Consider the following 20,589-nt stretch of genomic DNA (forward strand, 5'->3'; position numbering starts at 1 on the left):
CATAAAATCTGAGCTATGAAGGAGAGTTAGAGCACCCTCGCAGTGTGGCCCAGGGGTAGCGTGCTTGCCTGGCAGGCACGGGGCCTGAGGTTCAGTCCCTAAACAAAAGCCAAAGGTCAAAATCCAATACCTGGGAGCCTGGCCTGAGAGGCCCAGGCCCCTGTCAGTCCCTGCCTGAGGGGGAGGGCCCGCAGGGCTGTGTGGCCAGGCCCTGGGCCTCAGGCCGGGTGGCCCTTCCCAGGAGCGAGCCAGCTGCCTGGACTGCAGGCCCCACCCCACTGTCTCCCGTGTGCTCCTCCCCCTCCTCGGGCCCCAGGTGGTGATGGAAGTGGTGCAGCTGCTGCCCGACGGGCACCGCATGAAGAAGGAAGTGGACGCGGCACTGGACACGGTCAGCGAGACCATGACACCCATGCACTACCACCTGCGGGAAATCATCATCTGCACCTACCGCCAGGTGAGCCCAGCCCGCCCAGGTGTGCTTCCAGGTACGCCCAACCCGGGTGGCGGCTGATGGTTCGAGGTGGCCGGTGGTCTTGTGGGCTCCTCCTCTGCTCCTGGTCACTTTTCCGTCTTCCAGAAGTAGAGGCCATCCCTGAAACGGACGCCCCCTCAACCCCAACCGATTCTGCCTGCAGGGGTGGTGGTGTGCGGGGTGATACCACAAGGACTTGACTGCCCCCCCGGGACCAATCAGATGAGGCCAGTCGGCACTCACCCACGCTAACTCTAGTTGTGGATCCCAGGGCCCCTGGTGTCCCTGGATCAGTCGGGTAGGTGGCTGGGGTCCTCAGGGTCTGGGGGTGGCCTGGCAGGTCAGCATTTACCAGCCAGTGCTGCCGTGCCCCCAGGACGTGGTCTGTGCTGCCCTGGAACTGGGCCTGGCCCCCATTTGGCCTTTCTTTGTTCTGCTCAGTTAAAAATTAACTTTTTTTTAGAGCATTAGAGTTATCCATAGTAGTTGGGCTCCTTGGACAAAGTTGTACGTGCATGGAATTTGATTGACTCCTTCAGCACATCCCTCCCCCCAAATTAATTTTGAATGACTCACTAATTTTTTTAAATAATATTCTATAATAGTTTGGATTTCATGTAAGAATCTGGATTTTCATCCTGTGTGTGCCCTGAGTCTTTCCTGGACACACGCTCCCAGCTCGGTCCCACTTGGCTCCCCTACCTGCCCTTAACAGGTGTGGGTCATGTGGGCACCATAGCCTCATATCTAGGTGTGGCATGCACGGACCTGGCACTTCTGTGCTTCTCCAGCCCCATGAGTTGGGTTGGCCGTGGGACAGCGGGTGCTGGAGTGGGAGGGACCACCAGGACTGGGTGAGTGCTCCCACCGTGCCAGCCTTGGGTTCTTTGCTGCTGGTTGGTGAGTCTCAGGGACAGCTTCTACCTGTGGCCTCAAGCCAGCCCAGGCCTCAGCCTGCAGGTGGGCACAGATGAGCAGATTGGCAGATCCAGAACAGCCTTGCTCAGGGTCATGAGTCAGACCCCAGTTGGGGCAGAGGGTGGGGTGCCTGGCTAGGGGCAGGCAAGGCATCTGGGTTCACACTGTCCAAGATCAGAGGTCAACTGGGAGAGGATTTTGCAGACTTAAAAGGCTGCCGGTGTGGGAGGGGAAGGTGGTTAAAGGGCTTCTGAAATAGATTTGGTGCACTGTAGGAAGACACGTTTTCTACAGAGCCTGTAGTTAAATTGTACCCTGGGGCTCCTTTTGGGTTACTTTTGGGTCATTTTTGGGTCCCACTCGCACTGGTCTCATGCTGCCACCAGGTGGCAGCACCGAGCCTAGAGGCTGAGCTCCTTCGCTTCAGAATGCACTGGCAGAGGGCAGAGAACTGAGGCTTCCAGTTGTTTCTGCAACTAGAGGCCCAAGGAATCCAAAAGGGGTGACCGAAACTGGGCCCAGTGGCAGATGCCTGTGATGCAAGTTTGAGATCCTGTCTCAAAATAAAATAAAAATGTAGCTCAGGGGTGCAGTGCTTGCCTAGCATGTGCTAGGCCCTGGGTTCAATCCCTAGTACTGGGGGAAAGGGGGTGGGGGTGGGAGAATGTCCAGTGCTGCTTCAAAATACCACAGACCTGCCCCATGCTGGCCAGGCTCTGCCAGAGTCCCCTTCTCTATATTCCTGACTCCTAAATTGAGGTCTCCAAGCCCAGCAACCCTGGATGTCCACTGTGAGACACAGGTTGGAGCAGGGAGTATTGTGGGGCCACCCACTCCATTCCCAGTGCCAAGCTGGTGCTGACCTCTCCAGTGGGCAGATGGGGATGCCCAGGCTCATCCCAGGGCTCCTGGACAAGTCAGTCAGAGGCTAAGAGTAGAGTCATTCCCTGGTGTGACCACCAGGTGGCCTCAGGGAGCTGAGTATAGGTTAATTCTTGGAGGTGCTAAAGAGGAGAGGGTCCTGACATGCCCCAGTGCAGGGGCTCCCTCGGGTCTGCCCCAGAGGTTAACCTGGGCGCTTTAGAATATACCCAGGCCTGAGCTCCATCCCAGGTAAGTTCAATTTAGTTGGTCTGCAGTGAGTTCAGCGTGGTCTTGCTTTTCAAGTTACGCAGGTGTAGCCAAGGTCGAAAACCACGTGCTACATGCAGGGGTCCCCACCCTCAGTGAGCTTCAGAGACCCCTGGGCACCTTGCTAAGACGGGCCCACTCCAGGGTTTCCAATTCCAGGCTTGGGTGTCTGACAACCCCCAGAGGCTGGCTGGGGACCACGCTGAGGATCTGCTGTCCTAGTCCCTTGCTCTTTCTCTCTGTTATATTAGCTTTATTGAGGTACAGTTCACTTACCATACAGTGTACTTACTCACAGTGTACCATTGTATGGTTTTAGCACATTCACAGAATTGTGCAGCCATCACTATTAAGCTTAGAACCTTTCAAAACCCCAGAAAGAAACCTCCTGGTAGTCACTTCTCTTCCCCCAGCCCAACAGTCTGGAGTCTACTTTGCGCCTCTGTGGATTTGCTATTCTAGTTAGGTTTTCCCCTTCTTTCCTTCCTTCCTTCCTTCCTATTACCACCAGGGGTATGTAACTACTAAGCAATGCCCCCAACCCTTTTTAAATTTTGAGACAGGGTTTTGCAAGTTGCTGAGGTTGGCCTCCAACTTACCATCCTCCTGCCTCAGCCTCCTGAGTTGCTGGGATCACAGGCGTGTGCCCCTGCACCTGGCTACCTGGTTTCTTTTTGTGCAGGATAGTATTCCGTAGGGTGGACGGGTCATGCTATGTTTATCCACTCATTAGCTGACTAGCATTTGGGTTGTTTCCACCTTTTGGCTGTTTTGAGTTGTGGGCCGTGAACATTTGTGTACAAGTATTTGTGTGGGCGTGTTTTCATTTATCCTGGAGAGATGCCTGTGCATGGGGGGAAAAAAAAAGCTGTTTCCTCCTCTCTCACCACGTCAATCAGTGCAGAAGGGGTGACACCAGCTTGTGGATGAACTGAATGAACGAAATCTTCTCATTCAGTTCATTTCTGACACCGTCTACCTGGAGATACCAGATCCCACAGGCTGAGGGCCCAGCTCCAAGACTGTCCCCTCCCCTTCAGGTGCCAGTCATGAGCCCCAGATGGTGCTTCTTGTGCTTTTGATGGACAGGCGATAAATTCCCACAACCTCCTCCTTGGGTGTGATTAATTGGCTTGAGCAGCTCACAGAACCCAGGGAAACACATTTGCTGGTGTATTTGATTCATTTATTTTTTAAATTTCATTTGTTCTCATTAGTTATACATGACAGCAGAATGCATTTCGATTCCCTGTACACAATGGAGCACAGCTGTTCATTTCTCTGGTTGCACATGACGTAGAGTCACACCGTTCTTCCTGCCTCAGCCTCCCGAGTTGCCGGGATCACAGATGCGCCCCACCGTGCCCGCTGGGTCTCTTCTGAAAATATCCACGGCCCGGGTTCTTCGGCTATGAGATGGGAGAACCGTGGCACCCGATGAAGGGGGGTGTGGTGAGAATGGATGGGGAGCGAATGCCTCGCACCGGTGGGCACGGTTCCTGCTGGCCGCGGTGACCGCTGTTGTGATTGTCACTCCTTCCGTCAGAGCTGGGGGCGGTGGTGAAGAGGTGGGAGTCCAGCTCCTGCTGGCTCTCTGCCCTGCCCTGGGACCGGTCCCGTGCGCCCATGTTCTGACATGCCCAGTGTCCTCCATACTCCCCCAGGATGCCATCAGCTGGAGGGTCAGCAAGAAGGACACGACTAACTTTCTAGCCAGACTAGGAGCTCTTGGTTCCAAGAGTCACACTTGTTTTATCTCAGGACCTTGGAAAGGCCATCGCGGGCAGTGGGCCCTAAGGTCGAGCCAGGGTTTTGTTCCTGTAGCTCCAGGTTTGTCTCAGCCAAGCCTGTGTCAGGAGTCCCCCTGGGGCTTGAGCAAGGCCCTCTGGAGTGCAGTCCCAGTTTCCTCCCCTGCCAGGCCCCTGCCGACGTCCCTGTCCTGTGGAGGACTCGGTCCCCCAGCCTTGCCCTTCCGTGCTGGGACCCACTAGCACAGGTGCACAGGAGGGTTTCCTCCTCACCAGTGCCCTCTAGGCCTGGGCTTGGGGAGGGCAGGAGGCTGGCTTGGGCAGGGCAGATGGAAGCCCCCTTTTTAAGGCTGTCACTTAATTCATTGCCAACACTTGAAAAGGGACAGGAATTCCATATGGTTCTGATCCAACGAGTTTTAGCAGTGTGGGTCTTTGTGGTCACCCAGTGGTGGACTCTGGAAGTGCTGCTAGAGAGCAAGGCAGAAGCTGAAAGGAACCTTAGCCCAGTGGTTGGGATTTCACAGACCAGTTTACTATTTTTATTCTTCTGGTAATGGCACCAGATCCAGGCCTCGTGCATGTAGGCAAGTGCTAGGCAAGTGCTCCCACTGAGCGCACCCGATTATCACAGATCAGTTAATTTTTAAAAGGAAGGACCTCTTTAGGGTTGCCTGTGTATAATTTTATTCTATATGTCCCTTTTAAAGAACAGAAGGAAACAAACTATTTTTGTTTTCTTTTGGCACTCCCAGGGGTACTCTACCACTGAGCTATACCCCCAGCTCTTTTTATTTTGAGACAGAGCCTCGATAAGATGCCGAGGCTGGCCTTGAACTTGTGATCCTCCTGCCTCAGCCTCCTGAGTCACTGTGATTACAGGTGTGCACCACACCTGATGGAAACAACCATTTAAAAACCCAACTACATTTAAACCCCAATTACAATCTAATACAGTGGGCATTTCATAAAAGAAGGCATTTCAGTAATAGAAAAGTTAGAAGGGATGTCAAGTCAGAATAGAGGCCTTGAAAACATTTGTATTTCTAATTTCGTGGCCCCAAGAAAACCAGCCCAGAGCCTAGGCTTGGGGATTGTTGTTTCTGGCCACCAGGCTGCTTATCCAGAAAGGCAGAACAACCCTGGGGCTGGGGCTCAGTGGTAGAGCACTGTGTGGGGCCCTGGGTTCCATCCTCAGCACCACATACAAATAAAATAAAGGTATTGTGTCACCTAAATACACACACACACACACACACACACACACACATATATAAATAAAAGAAGAAGAAGAAGAAAAAGAAAGGCAGCACACCTCCTCCAAGGTAACCGTGTGTCCCGGACCAGCTTGGACTGTGTCCTGCTGGAGGTCAGGGTGATGACCTGAGTGGTTGCAGCTGCCTCCAGGCAGAAGGGTCCTCAGGCCACCTCTGCATGTGTGGGAAGGGAACACAGCTTCTGACCACCTGTGTTCCCACCTGCCGGCTGCAACCTGCCCCAGAAGTCCTTGGGGACCATAGGATGCTGGGCTTGGCTCGTGCCTAGTAAGTGCTAAGCACGGAGGGCTCGTGGGTGCCCAGGCCAGTGCCCCATGGTGCCCTCCTGATTTTCCAACGTCCCTACTGACCCTCAGCTTCCAGTACTGAAAGGCTTTGGAGAGTGTCTGGCGTCTCTTTAAGGCCTAGGGTTGGAGGGGAGGGTGCCCAAGGTCCCGTGTGAGTTGGTGGCGCAGCAGGGATGAGAGGCACAGGTCCTCACTCCCAGTCCCCTCTCCTGTCCACTCTGCTCTTGACCCTGGGTCTCGTGTGTCGCCCTCGTGGGCGGCTGCTGCCTGCTGCCCTCCAGGGGACCGGCTCCTCTGGAAATGGCAGCCCTGTCTCCCCCAGGTATCTGGCTATTTATTTACACCTCTGCCTTCTGGTTTCAAACCAGAGGTCCCTAGGTGGCCTACAGTGGGGTCTGCAGCTCTCTGGACAGAGTGGCCCTGGGAGCAGGGTGTGCAGGGGATGCTGCTCAGCCCTGTTGGACTCCCCAGAGCCTCTGGATGGACACGGACCTGAGCCCAGGCGTGGCCCGGGATGTGTCCCCTCCGTCAGCTCCACTGCCTGGGAACGGCCCAGGCGGGGCCCACGTCTGGTCCACCTGAAGTCCTCCCAGGAGAGCACCGCCCTGGGATCCTGGAACCCGGAACAGCGGGCAGCTCCTGAGCTCCCTGCTCTCACCCCACGGCGCCCCTAAGCGTGGCCTTCCCTCGCCGCGGCGTGCCCTTCAATGACAAGCAGGGAGAGCCGCGCCTGCATCGCGCTCCCCCTTCCCACCGCGAAGCCCATCCCGGGCCCTCAGCGGGCAGAGCGGGGGACTTGGGAGGTCACTGCCCTATTGTGGACGGGGCAGGAGCTCTCCAAATGGGCCTCGGTCTCCTTCCCGGCGCGCGTGGCGGCAGGCCGGAGGTCCGCCTTGGCTGGGCTGTCGCGAAGCAGGTATCTCATGAGGAGTGAGAGCCCGGCGGGCGGGAGGCGAGGCCCTGGGGTCCCGCTGTGGGGAGGACCTCATTCCTGCCTTTCTGTCTGGTCTTTGCACCTGCACGCACCTTCTCTGGTGGGCGGGACCTTGGTGGCCCACAGACGCCCACCTGGGTGGTGTTCGCACCTGAACACGGACTCAGAGCACGTGCCACCCTGGGGGCTGTCCTGTCCTGCGCAGGCCGAGCCTGGATTCAGTGGGCCAGGGAGTCTGCAAATGGACAAATGTCCCGCTCCTCAAATGGAGCCTCCCTGGACTTCACAGGGTTCGAGGAAGGGCCTTTGTGTTATCCTATCAGTGTTCACGTGACCTGCAGCCCAGGAATGGCCCGAGGCCCCCGCAGATCCTTTGTGTGTGGCCTTTCCAGGTGTTTCCTGGGACAGGTGATGCTGGGACGTTCAAGTACACGTTGCTCCTTCATCCACAGGGATGCTTTCTTTAAGAAAATTTTGTTTTGTACTTGTAGGTCGACGGCATGCTTTTACTTTATTTGTTTATTTTTATGTGGTGCTGAGGATTGAACCCAGTGCCTCACACGTGCTAGGCCTGAGCTACAGCCCCAGCCCCCACAGGGGTTGCTTCTGAAGGCTGAAGTAGCATTATTGACTGACTTGAAAGGTAGGAACTTACTTTATTTTTGAAAAATTATTTTGGAAAACTTCAAAGTGGAGAGCCCCAGGAGCCCGTGTGCCACCTCCTGGCTGCGGGAGGTCCAGTCTTCTTCTGTAGCCCCTTCAGCCTCTGCACTGGGTCGCTTTACAGCGAGTGCCTGCCTTCATTTCGTTTCCTCTGTAAATATTTCAACAAGAAGGTGATCTTGCCGGATGTGGTGGCACATACCTCTCAGAGGCTCGGGAGGCTGAGGCAGGAGGATCGGGAGTTCAAAGCCAGCCTCAGCAACTCAACGAGACACTGTCTCTAAATAAAACATTAAGAAAGGCCTGGGGATGGGGCTCAGTGGTTAAGTGCCCTTGGGTTCAATCCCCGGTACCAAAAATGAAAAAAAAAAGGTGATCTTTTGAAAAGGGATGCTCAGGACACCAGCGTCTCACTGAAACAGTGAGCAGTTTCTTACCATCAAATGTTGAGTGACTGGGGGTGATCCGCGTGGCCAGGCGGAGTGAGAAGGGAAGAGGCGGGGAGCCGCGGCGGCTGCAGGCCGGTGCTGGAGTCCGGGGTCCGTCATCTCCTGACGACCCAGCACCCGCCCCAGGGTGCTCAAGCCGGCTGGGTCCTCACTCTGCGGTGTTGGACCAGAGGTGGGCTTCGACCTTAGCTCTGGTCTGCACGTGAGGGGGAGAGAGGTCTCGGTTCTTCAGCCAAGTGTGCCCAAGAGTGCAGCTGTGGGGTGGCAGGAGGAAGGCGAGACCAGACCCAACTCCTCACGCCGCCCTGCCCCTGCCCAGGAGGCCACACTTGACCGCTCGCTCCCCTCCTCTAGCCTGTCCTGGGGAAAGGAGAGCTGGAAGCCACGGTCCCGGAAGCCGGGGTCCCGGCTCCCGAGGCATCTCAGGCTACACGGGCGAGGCCGCAGGACGGGGCTTGGCAGGGAGGTGGTGGGACTGAGCCTGCAGACGTTCTCCTCTGGGATGGACCCTCCCCGGAAGGCAGGCTCAGTCCCTCCCGTGGCCTGACTCAGGCTTGCCTGGCTTTGGCAGTGTCCCCTCCATTGTCCATGGCGTGGGCCAAGCCTAGTCACCCCCTGTGTGTGAGGGGCCAGAATGTTCAGGGAATGTGTGTGTGTGTGTGGTGGCACTGGGGTGGACCCCAGGGCCACTCTACCACTGAGCCCTTTTTATTTCTTAATTTCGAGACAGGGTCTCTCTAAGTTTTCCAGGCTGGCCTCAAACCTGTGGTCCTCCTGCCTCGGCCTCCCAAGTGGCTGGACTTAGAAGCATGTGCCATTGCGCTGGGCTTGGGGAATTTTAAGAACTGCCTCAAATGTAAAAAAGAGAGAAAGGAAACCCTCTGAACTAAGCCACCATGAGGTTGGGACAGACGTGAGGAGACCTGGCCAGCTGAGGAGGCTCCAGGACGGCCACAGGCCCACAGGGTGGCACAGTCTGGTGGGCCGGTTCTTTCCTGTTGGGCCCGGAAAGGGAAGAAGTTAGTGACAGAAACCGAGGCCAGGCTCTTGGAGGAAGCCCTGCCGGGGGCATCGATGCCAGCAGCACTTTGCTTGGCTTGGGCCGGTGACGTTAGTTCTTGGTGTAACAGTTCACTGAGTGTCTTGTGTTTCCTCCTGAAAGAGTTTGAAGGCAGCCACACCAAGAGAAGCCACGCCAAGGGCACTGGCACGTTCCCTGCCCTCAGAAGAGGTGTGGTGTGCCCCCTCCCCCAAGTGCTGCAGGCCTTGAGCCTGCTAGGCGAGCCCTCTGCCTCTGAACCCCAGCCCCTCAGACTGAGGTTTATGCTCTAGAGACTATACTGCTTTTACTGGAGGGAGCACTTCTCAAGTTTTCTCTTTTTTTTGGTCCTGGGCATTGAACTCAGGGGCAGTCGACCCCTGAGCCACATCCCCAGCCCCATTTTGTATTTTATTTAGAGACAGAGTCTCACTAAGTTGCTTAGGGCCTCACTTCCGCTGAGGCTGGCTTTGAACTCCCAATCCTCCAGCCTCAGCCTCCCGAGCCGCTGGGATCACAGGCGTGCTCCATCACACCCGGCTTCATTTTCTGAAGACCCCCTTTTGTTCCTTCTGGTCCTCAGGCTGCTGGTGAGGCGATCAGGGTGGGTTTTAATAGGCCAGTTTCATTGAGGAAGAAATCGAGGCCTGCGGGAGTTTTGTGACTGGCTGGCGGTGGGACCGGCGCCCCTGTGCCTGTACCGTGGCCTGCAGCCCTTCCTCTCTGTGGCGGCCAGTGGGAAGGAGGCCCCCAGCTGCTTCTGCAGCACCGCTGGGCTGGTGTGGGCCCTGCACGGAGGAGCTGCTGGGAGTCGCTCAGTGGGCCCAGCACCACGGGACTCAATTCGAGGGAGCGAGCAGGACAGACGGCAGGGGTTCTGCTGAGCCTCTCCAAGACCCTGAGTGGCCAGAGTCGCTCCCTGGAGACCCCGTTCGAAAGGTAACCTGTCTCCAGGGCCCGTCCTGAGCAGTTAGAAGAGCCCTGGAATGCAGTGAGGTGTCCCGCCAACCGTGACGGAAGGACGGGCTGCTCCCCAGCCTTGCCCACTCCGCCCAGGTCAGGGCCAGTGGGTCGGTGCAGCTGCCAGACGGTCAGTGCGCTGCTGCGCGTGAGCCTCGGGCGCGAGCATCCTCACGGTGTGCCCACCAGGCGTGCGGGAGCGGGTGCACGTGTGTGCTCTGCACGGCTGTGTGTGCGGCCGCAGGTCGAGGCGTCAGCCCTCTTGCTGCCCTGCTTTCCTGTCTCGGGCAGAGCTGGAGCCGTTGCCTCCGGTCGGGGTCAACAACAAACCTCCAGGGAGCACCACGTGGTGCCAGGCATGGCATCTAAGTGTGCCCTGGGAATGACAGGGCTGGCCCCGCCCAGGGAGACCCCCCTCTGCGCTTGCCGCTTGGCTGTCCTGGTTCCGCCGCAAAGGCTGGCCTCCGACGGCCTGGCTGCAGGACCTGCCTGGCACAAGCAGGGCTCCGGAGGTTCTGCAGGGGTCGGTGGCTGGGCGGGAGGTTGGACAGGTCACGGCGCACGTGGGAAGACCTGAGCTGCTCGTTGTGCCTTCTCAGCCCTCATCGCTGGTCTTCCAAGACAGGGTCTCCTTCTCCAGGGATGAGAAGCGTCCTGGCGTGTGGGTGAGGCCTGGGTTCCAGGCCCAGCCCTGCCAGTGACTCCCTGTGCACCCTTGGGCATGTGCGTCCCTTTGGCCTTTGGTCCTGTTTGCCCATCTGTCACCCAGGTCGTCACCCCTTGAAGAGCAGTGGCGAGGACCATTCCTGACACTGTGGGCAGGTGCTGGACGCCAGGTACACGTGGTGGCCGTGCATAGGGATGGCATCACGCGCTGGGGGAGTCCTGTGCCTGGTCTGGGGTGCCGTGGGCAGGGCTTGCTGGGGAGGCAGGCAGAGGCCTGGCACCAGGTCCAGTCTCCTCACTGTGTGAAGCAAATACATCCTTAGAAAACCTCTCGCCCACGTGAGCTGAGGCCGCCTGCTCCCTTCAGGCCCCAGTGCCAGGCAGGCCAAGGACAGGTTTGCGGGCACCCAGAGAAGTCCTCCCAAGACAGCCAGGGCTGGTGTCTCAGTGGGCTCGTCTGCCCAGGAGAGGCCGGCGTCGTACTGGGGGAGAAGGGTGGGGACATGCCCTGCAGCCCCTGGCCATCTCTGAGGACCGCCAGCTGTCTGCCCAGCCTGGACCCTGCAGCTGCAGCAGAGGCCACCAGCTCATGTGTCCTCCCCTGCAGTAGGTGAGGTGGGGGACACGGGTGCTCTGGGAGGGGAAGGGAGAGTCTGGCTTGGGTTGACACAGACCGTGGGCCCGGCCTCATGGCTGGCCTCTCTGCTTTCCCTGGGGCCTGAGCTTGTCCCGGCTCCACACACACAGCCTCCTTGCCGGGCAGTTCCTAGCAAGCGTGGGCAGGAGGCTGTGGCTCCTGCTTGGGCTCTGCTGCCTGCTCTCCAGGTGCCAGGACAGGTCTGCTTCCATCTGACCTCAGCCTCCCATCCTGGGAAGCACAGGGGTTTTGGAGGCCACGCTGAGCATCCTCCAAGGCTGGGTTTAATGAAAATGCAGGACGCAAGCCCTGGTCAGTCATCGATGGGACATTTATTGTACAGCTCCAAAGTGTCGGGCACTGCTGCGTGCTGGAACGCCACAGGCGACAGACAGAGTCCCTCCCTATGGAGTCTGTGCTTCAGGGAGGGAGACTTGTGGTGTGTTGGACAGTGATATGTCTGTGGGGGCAGCCGAGGCAGTGAGGAGATGGGGAGGGGTGGGGTCAGGGGAGGGAAGGGGGCTCAATGACGAGGTGGCATTTGACACAGACCAGGAGGAGGTGGGATTGGAGCCACGTCACCATCTGAGCGAAGAGCATTCCAGGGGGAGAATACAGTATGTGCAAAGGGCCTGAGGCAGGAGCAGCCTGTTTTAAGGGACAGAGTGCGGGAGCAGGAAGGCAGGGGAGGAGGTCAGGAGTGCGGGGCCAGGAGGCGGGCCTCGCAGGGCCTCCTTGGGTGGGCTTTCTCAGACTTTAGCTTCTACTCCGAATGTGGGGGGAGCCAGAGGGGAGCCAGCATGGGGTTTGGAGCAGAGATGCTCACGCCGTGTTCTCTGGAGCTGTGCTGAGAATAGACGACGGGTGGAGTTGGTACAGGGCGGCCACGCAGGGGCCGTCACAGGCCAGGGTGGCAAGTGGCAGGCCGCCTTGGAAACACCTTCGTGGGGAGTCAGTGAGTTGAAAGCAGAGAAGTGAAGATGCCTGGACTTGACCCCAGCTGCAAGGGGATGGCGTTGCCACGGGATGGGCGGCCTGTGGGTGTGGCAGATCTGGGGAGAGCTCGGGAGGTGTCTCGGGACCTGGGTGATGGGGGCTGCCTGACGATGTCCACAGGAGCGCTTCACAGGCGGCCGCGTGCAGGTGTGCGTGGGGCGTCCCGGTGTCTGCCTGGAATCCCGATTCTAGATGCCACCGGGAGCCGTGGGCAGGAGGTGACCTAGGGAGTGGGTGTCACCGACCAGCCGAGTGCCTGCTGCAGATCAGGTTGCAACGCAGACACGTGGCCCCCACCCAGGCAGGGGTCGTGAGCCAGCGCCCGTCCTCCGGGTTTGTCATTGTCTGGGGAGGCAGGTCCCGCCTTGGGGACACAGCTCTGCCATGCTTTCTCAATGGGTTGCACTGCGGCCTCTCGTGGGAAGGTTCAGGCTGGCCGGGGTGAGCTGGTGGGGGCTGGAGAACTCAGGCCTCAGGAGAGCGGGGCCTCGTCCAGGCCTGGAGGACAAGCCGAGCCTGCAGGGCCAGGGAGGAGGACCAGAGTGGGCGGAGGCCCTGAGGCAGGGGAGGCAGGAAGGCTGGGCTTGGCTGTGGCAAAAGAGGCCAAGGTCAGAGGAAGAACTGGGTGCAGGAGTTCACGTGCCAGCAGCTCAGCGCCCGGGGAAGTCGGGCAGTTTCTTAACCTTGCTGAGCCCCAGCGGCAAAATGGGACGTGCCACCTCCTCCCTGGGGTTGCTCGGCAAGGACGTTGGGACCTGATCGTTAGATCCGGGTGTGACACACTCGGCCTGGCATGTGGCTCGCGCCCCATTGCACAGTTGGCCTGGGGGGCTGCCGGCCCTGGCAGTGGCCTCTTCCTGGTGGCCCAGCAGAGAGTGGGTCTTCGAGAGAGCCGCCTGGCAGTGCCGGCCTCCCTCAGGGCCCGGCAGACCCCAGGGCTGAGGGCCTCAAGCGCCTCAAGCCCCGGCTGTCCCTCTGGCCCCTTCCGTTTCAGGGCTCGGTCTCCATGTCCAGCGGCGCGGCAGCCAGCGCCAGCCCTGACAAAGCACCCAAGGCGGCGCCGTCCTGACCCGCAGCAGGGGCTCCTGGCAGGGCAGCGTGAGCAGGTGGGCTAGGGCACGGGCCGCTGTCTCAGATCACAGCCCTGCGACTGGACAGGGTGTGCCCACACCACCTTCTGGGGGCGTCAGCGGCGTCTGCCCAGAGGTCTGGGTTCAGAGATGACTCCACCCTTGCCGTGGGACTCGGGAGGACTCGCTCTCCTGTCCCCGATCCTCCTCGGCCCTAGTCCCGGTGCTGTCTCCTGGACAGGCGGGCCTTGTCCCTGAGGGAGTAGGCCACAGAGCTTGTCCGCCGCCAGACAAGAGCCGAGAGCTTCTGTGCCCACGGGACATTTCTGTGCCCTTTAATCGAAGGTCGTTGACAGTGGCCCTCGCCCAGTGGAACTGGGGGTGATTTCCTCTCCTTTCTAAGGAAGGGTTTTAAGGAGGCTCCAGCCTTGGGATGGATTCTGGGAAAGGGCAGGGCAGCCCAGGAGGCGGGTGGGCCCTGCCCTCTTGCACTCTGTCGTAAGGTAGCCAGGCCTGGGGACAGGCGGCTGGTTTTGTATTGGCCGCGGTTTGCATTCAGGGAGAATTGCCTTTTGTGGGTCTCTTGCCTAGTTCCTAAGCCAAGTTGGCTCGTGCTCCATTCGCCCTTGAAACAGCAGCGCGCTGCCCCCAGCCTGCTGAAGCCGTTCTAAGGAGCCTTGGGTCATTCCCAACCTCATGGCCAACTCTGGCCCCCTTTTTTTGTTGTTTGTTTTTGGTACCTGGGATTGAACCCAGGGGCACTTAACCACTAGCCACATCCTCAGTCCTTTTTTTATATTTTATTTAAAGACAGGGTCTCGGAGTTGCTTAGGGCCTCACTGCTGAGGCTGGCTTTGAACCCGCAATCCTCCTTCCTCAGCCTCCCAAGCCTCTGGGATTAGAGCATGGGCCACCGCTCCTGACTCAACTCCGACCCCTCTGTGTGTCAGGTCCCGTCTTGGCTTGGCTTCTGCGCACCTGTCTGGGCCATGCCCTCCCCATTTCACCTCTCCCCTGCACTAGAGGCTCCTTCTCCTTTGTCCTCCTGTATTTACACGCTCTTGGTTCCCTTCCTGCCTCCCGTGTGCCTACTGTCCTTCCTAACCCACCTGGGTGCCACTTCCCCTTCGATGCTCTCCCTCCATCCCGTGGTTCTGGGCTCTGGCTGCTTTGCAGTCACCTTCCGCCACCTCTTCTAGCCCAGGAGCCTCTCGGGGGAGGGAAGGGGGAGGGCAGAGCCTGCCACGTACCTCTGTGTCCCCAGGGCCCTCTCGAGTGAACGAGCGGGTTGTTGTGGCTCCCGTGGATCGCAGGTGCTTTCTCACCCCTCACCTTGCTGAGAAACCCTACCCCTGGGATCTTAGGGGCTGAGGGCTTAAACGACAGAACTGGGGCCAGCACCCAGCTCTGGGTCTCGGAGTTGCCCTGGCCCCTCCTGGCACACCCTGCTCTCTGCCCTCCCCAGGGCCCCAGAGCTCCATGGGTGGAGTGGGGGGGCGGCTCTGCCGCTCACTCACGTGACCCTGGGAGCTTTGCTGCAAAGGCAGAAGTCGCGGTCGGGGCCCTGCACAGGCCCACGCCAGCTCTGATCTTAGGGCTCTGGGCTGTCGTGCCTGGGAACCCAGTGAGTATGCACGCGTCCAGCTGTGGCCCAGCTGCTGGGAGGCCAGCTCCACCTCTTCCGGCCCTGAGGCTTATGTGGAGGGACAGCCCCTGTGCCACGTCCTTTCCTGGATCAGAGAGCCGTGGTGGGTGGGTGAGAGGCCGGGGCAGGGCGAGGCCGGGCTGCACCCTCCCGCTGCCTCCTGCGGGGTGTGGCTGGGACCGCGTGGGCCGCACATCTGTTGGCCACGGCAGCAGAGTACCCTCCAGTGTGTGTCCCAGGCCTCGTCTCCCGGTCTGTTCTGAGGAGAACCTCAAAAGGACCCCCTGTAAAGTCTCCTTCCTCCAGAGCATTAAATGTCCCATGAGCCTTCTGTGAACAGATCACTCTCACACCCACACCTTCTGTGGCTCCCAGTGCTGAAGCCATGGTGCTCATCCCTGGCCACGGAGCCTCTGATGGTCCTGACACCCTGGCCTCGCTCCCCGGAAATTCTCATCGATTGGTCTGGGATGAGCCCTGGGTGCCTGCGTCTTAAAGCTCCGGATGGTTTTGTGGACAGCTAGTTCATGAACCCCAGCCTGGAGAATTAATTCCTAGGAGACACAGGTGGCTTCTGTGATCGAGTCCCAGTTTCCCTTTCTGTCCCTCAGCTCTCTCTCCAGCCAGGCCAGCTGTTCACTGCCCCTGCACATGGGGCAGCGTCCTCGCTGACCCCTTCTAGACCATGATCAGAGCCCTTGTTCTCTGGCTTGAGGACCCAGTCTTGGCTCTCATCCTGGGAGGACGGAGGCCCAGGGAGCAGCCACCAGGCACTGGCACTGAGTCCCCCTCTTGGTTAGAGACCTCCCCATACCTCGGGCACCACAAGCTTTCCTGTTGCTGGTTACCTCAGCAGGAACTGGTCACAGGAAGTGGAGACTGAGGGAGGCCAGTGATCGGCCTCCACTCAGTAGGAAGCCAGTTTCTGGCCCCAGGAACTGGTGTCCCCCTGGGTCATTGGCTGGGTGGGGGGCACCTGGACTCTGCTGCCTGAGTCGGCTGCCCGGGGCTCAGGGCCTAGGGGTGCGTGTTTGTGTGAGGGCCGGGGGTCCGGGCTGACCCTGGCTCTCCCTCTGCTCCAGGCGAAGGCCGCCAAGGAGGAGCAGGAGGCGCGGAGGCTGCAGCTGCGCAGCGTGCAGTACCTGGAGCGCTACGTCTACCTGATCCTCTTCAACGCCTACCTCCACCTGGAGAAGGCCGGCTCCTGGCAGAGGCCCTTCAGCACCTGGATGCGGGAGGTGAGAGGCCTGAGGGCCGGGTCACCCCTCCTGGACCCCGTGCGGGGACGCGGGCCCCAGGTCCCTGTGGAGGGAGTTCCATCCCCTGTCCGACTGCAGGTCTTGCGCACCTGCACCGGGTGCTGGCTCAGGGTCCGGGCGCTTCATTCTTGCCCATCCTCATGCTCGGCCCTTGCCTGTGCCCTGGGGGTGAAGGGCAGGGCTGCTGCGTCCCTGCCGCGTCCCTGTCCTTCCAGTTGTGACCTTAGACAAATTGCGGTCCTCAGCACTGGCGTGGGAATGACATCAGGTGCTGGTGGGGTCCGTGGATGCCATCTGGGCCGCACGCTGCCTCAGGCAGGAAGAGACCCGGCCCAGAGGGGTTTGCCGAGGGCCGTGGTTAGAACAGGCCCGCCTTGTCCTGGCCTCAGACGCCGCCCTTGCTGTTGGTCAGCCCCGCTCCCCCGCCCAGCCTCCCGCCTTGGCAGCCCCGGTCAGTCAGGAGGGTACTCCTTCCTCGTCAGAGCGGCCTGCGGCCACCCCCGCCAGGAGGCCAGCTCCTCCCGACCTCACTGGTGAAGCCTGGTGACTAATCTGGACTCGGGACTGGAGGTGCCAGCGACACAGCCGGAGTGGGTGGGCAAGGGTGTGGGGCTCAGCAGGGAGCCGCAGGCTCAGGGCCGCGAGGGAGCAGAGGCAGGGAGACCACCGCAGCACCAGAGGGCCGTCGAGGGGGCCCCTACGGACCAGCCTCTGGGTGGTCCTCGGGCCATGGCGGAGGGGACGCCCTGCCAGTGAGCCCTCCTGCCTTCAGAGGGGTGTTGAGTCAGCCAGAGCCGAGGGCACGGCCAGGGCCCAGGCGGGGCCGCCCTCTTGAGCATGTCTGGGTCCCCTTCCTCTCCCAGCTCCCGGGGTGGGGTGTAAGTGTGGGGTCAGGGGACGAGGACACTTCTCTCTTGGACTCAGCTTGGGAACAGGAAGTCAGGGGGCTCAGGAGCTGGGAGGAATCTGGGTCTGGGGAGGGGACGGATGCCAAGGACGGAGAGCGGCTGGTCCAGGGAGGACCGTGGCTCCAGCCCCAGGACCCTCAGCCCCTCTCCCCTGGGGAGGAGCGGAGGGAGCCGGGGGGTGAGGGGCCCAGGGACAGGAAAGACACGCAGAAAGAAGTGGCCGCCTCCCTGTCCCCAGGATGATGGGGGAGGGAAGGCGAAGGCCGTCGGGGGGTTGGCCAGGGTCCCCATCCGGGTGCTTGGTGGCCGGGCAGCACGCTGAGTGTCCAGGGAGGTGCCAGCCGTACGATGGGGGCTGAGGCCCAGAGCCCGAACTCCCAGCCCAGGGTTCCGCCTGCCTTCTCCCACCTCCCCTGGGCCCAGCTGGTGCCAGAGCCGCGGCCTGTGCCCCCCGTGGAGCCCCAGTCCCAGGAGAGGGAGGATGGCTGACGCGGGGCTGGACCGCCCCACGCACCGCCCTGTCTGCCCTCCCCAGGTGGCCTCCAAGGCCGGCGTCTACGCGATCCTAGACCAGCTGGGCTTCCCTGAGCTGGAGGGCCTGGAGCGCCAGCCCTTCTCACGGCTGCGACACCGGTGGCAGGAGCAGAACCGCGGCCCCGAGCCCCCTGCTGCCGGGGACTTCCTGTAGGGGCTCCCTGTCCCTCCTGCAGGGCAGGTGGGGCCCTGAGCTTCTGCAGCTGGACTGACCCTGGGGTGCCGCCATGAGGACCCGAGTCCCAGCTGCCTGGAGAGACCGGGGCTCGGGAGCCTTTCCAGAAGGAGCTTCACGTAGGACACGTGGCGGGCACAGTCGTTCCTGGCGACTCAGAGGCATGAGCCTCCAGGGGACCAGGGTGGGCACCTTGCAGACCTGCTGGCGTTCAGCTTCCTAGGAGCACACTCCCCCGTCAAAAGCCAAACGCCAGTGGCCACCTCCGTCCTGTCCCTCTCAGAGGTTCGAGCCTGACCTGGGGCTCCCCTGCCCTTGCCTGCTTCTTCTCTTCTGCTCCCCCTCTCGCCCTCCCCTCTGCTGCCTGAGCACAGGCCGTGGGGTCCCTGGCTGCCCGAGGTGAGTGAGGGGACAGTGCCCTGGTGGACTTTAAAGGAAGCTTCGCCCAGTTTCCTTGTGTCTCCCGCTCGTCGCGTGGAGGACGGCCGCGTGTCTCTGGCTGCTGAGGCCTTTGCTCCCCTGCCTTTCCTGCTTCCTGGGGCTGGCAGGACAGTGGAGGTTCCCAAGGAGCTGGACATCCCTCATGCAGGAGGAAGGTTCCCGCAGGTGGAGGAGGCGTTTGCCCGGCAGCCTGGGCTGCAGGCCCCTCTGCACCTCCCTCCCGTCCCACCAGGGCAAGGTGGCCCCAAGCCCCCACCTGCTGCTGCGGGAACCCCAAGGACTTGGGGATCAAGAAGGGGCGCTGGGTGGCCCTTGCCAATCGTGGAATGTGGGACCCGGCCAAGGAGGGCAGGAGGGGTCACCTGGATTCCAGAACATCCTCGCAGAGGATCTTGAGCTGCCTCCCTGGGCCTGCTGAGCTGGGGTCCCGGGGAAGGCAGCGTGGAGAGGTGACAGGGCCGTGTGGGTTGAGACTTGCCTCTGGCTGGGGGCTGGCGTTTGCTGAGACCCAGTGAGGAGCCTGTCCTCCCGCCGGGTGGGCCTGGGAAGCCCCTCTCTGGGGAGCTCCTGCTCACCTGCAGGGAACAGGAGGGTGCGCTGCTCAGGGGCCACGAGACCTGGAAGGGAGAGCAGAGGCCAGAGGTGTCCACACCTGCCAAGTGTGGGCCATGGTGACCTTCTTAGCTGAGTTACCTTTGCAGAACTACTGTATGTCTCTTCACTACCTTTTCAGGTTTGTTTTTATTTTTGCATGTACTCAAGATTTTTAATTTCTTTGCAGACAAGGTCTAGCTGAGGAGTCAGAGACTGGGGCTGAACTGGGAGGGATCCCTGTGTTCTCATGGTTGACCCTGACTTTCAGCTGTTTTGGGACCACTGGCTGATCACTGCACCTCTCTGCCTCAGTTTCCCCATCTGTAAAATGGGAGAATAATACTTGCCTACCTACCTCACAGGGGTGTTGTGAGGAATCATTTGTGATTTTTTTTTTTTTGTACAGAGCTTTTGAGCATTAAAAAGAGCTTAAATGTGAAGTGTGCTCAGCTGCTGGTTTATCATTCGTGTGAGGCAGATGTAGAACAGTCCTTCCTTCACATCCCCATCATTCCTTCCCTTCGCACACTGGACACCCAAGGCTGTCATGCTCGCATAAACTGTCACAAGCAGCTAATTCTCACTGAAGTGTGAAGAACTACCATATCTAGGGAAAGGTGGAATTTAGGACCTTTAAAGGAGGATGGACTTTAGCCTCCACTTCCTCTTTATCCTCTGTTCCCTACTTCCTGCCCTCTGGTTTTATTTACTTTTTATTTTATTTTTTTGGTACTAGGGATTGAATCTAGGGGCACTTCACCGCTGAGCCACATCCCCACCCTTTTATGTTTTGAGACAGGATCTTGCTAAATCACTGAGGCTGGCCTTGAACTTGCAGTCCTCCTGCCTCAGCCTCCTGAGCCACTGGGATTATAGGCACATGCCTGATTGCCTTTGAAACATTTTAATGGTTACATACATTTTATTATGTGGATGCTTAATAACTGTAAAAAGTCGATCCCTTTATTCTTGGACATTTAGACTTTTTTCTTTTGAGGTAAAATGTAGCTACCAAAAATGCACAAATCTTAAGTGTCCCTTTGATGAATTTTTGCAAATGTATACACCTGTGGTCTCAAGCCTGCATCAAGGTATTTAGCCTTGGGCTGGGGCTGGGGCTCAGTGGGAGAGCGCTTGCCTAGCATGTGTGAGGCTCTGGGTTCAAGTCTCAGCACTGCATATAAATAAATGAATAAAATACAGGTCCATCAACAACTGAAAATCTATGTAAAAATATTTAAAAAATGATATATGGTCTTCCATGGGGTTGTTGTTGTTGATGGTGGTGGTGGTACCACTGGAGATTGAAGCCAGGGGCACTTAACCACTGAGAGCTACACCCACAGCCCTGTTTTGTATTTTATTCAGAGACAGGGTCTCCCTGAGTTGCTTAGCGCCTTGCCAGTTGTTGAGTCTGGCTTTGAACTCTGGTCCTCCTGCCTCGGCCTCCTGATTGCTGGGGTTACAGGTGTGCACCTCCACGCGGGGCACATGGGGTTATTTTTGAATTTTCAGACTTGTAAACCATGCTTCACAGAACATCAGCACCCCTCTCCGTGGGGTAGTGGGTGGACCCTTTCTTCTTTCTTTTCTTTCTCCTTTGTCTTCCTCTCTTTCCTAGGGATGCTTTACCACTGAGTTACATTCCCATTCTCCCTCTTATTTAAAGATAGGGTTTCTCTGAGTTGCTTAGGGCCTCGCAGAGTGGCTGAGGTGGCTTTGAACTCACGATCCTCCTGCCTCAGCCTCCTGCAGTGCTGGGATCACAGGTGTGTGTCACTGT

General features: G+C 59.2%; 1 protein-coding gene across 4 annotated transcripts in view; it reads left to right on the plus strand.

Annotated features, from left to right (window-relative positions):
• Pald1 (phosphatase domain containing paladin 1) overlaps window positions 1–18,087 on the plus strand; it is a 106,057-nt gene extending 87,970 nt beyond the window's left edge. For all 4 annotated transcript variants that reach the window (XM_047553788.1, XM_047553790.1, XM_047553789.1 and 1 more), the window contains 3 exons: window positions 317–457; window positions 15,978–16,133; window positions 17,598–18,087. In XM_047553788.1, the coding sequence (XP_047409744.1) occupies window positions 317–457; window positions 15,978–16,133; window positions 17,598–17,750 (450 nt within the window). In that variant the 3' untranslated portion in view covers window positions 17,751–18,087. The remainder of the gene's footprint in view (window positions 1–316; window positions 458–15,977; window positions 16,134–17,597) is intronic.
• Window positions 18,088–20,589: the final 2,502 nt, after the last annotated feature.

The sequence above is a fragment of the Sciurus carolinensis genome, chromosome 5 (genome assembly GCF_902686445.1).
Source record: "Sciurus carolinensis chromosome 5, mSciCar1.2, whole genome shotgun sequence".
Lineage (NCBI taxonomy): Eukaryota > Metazoa > Chordata > Mammalia > Rodentia > Sciuridae > Sciurus > Sciurus carolinensis.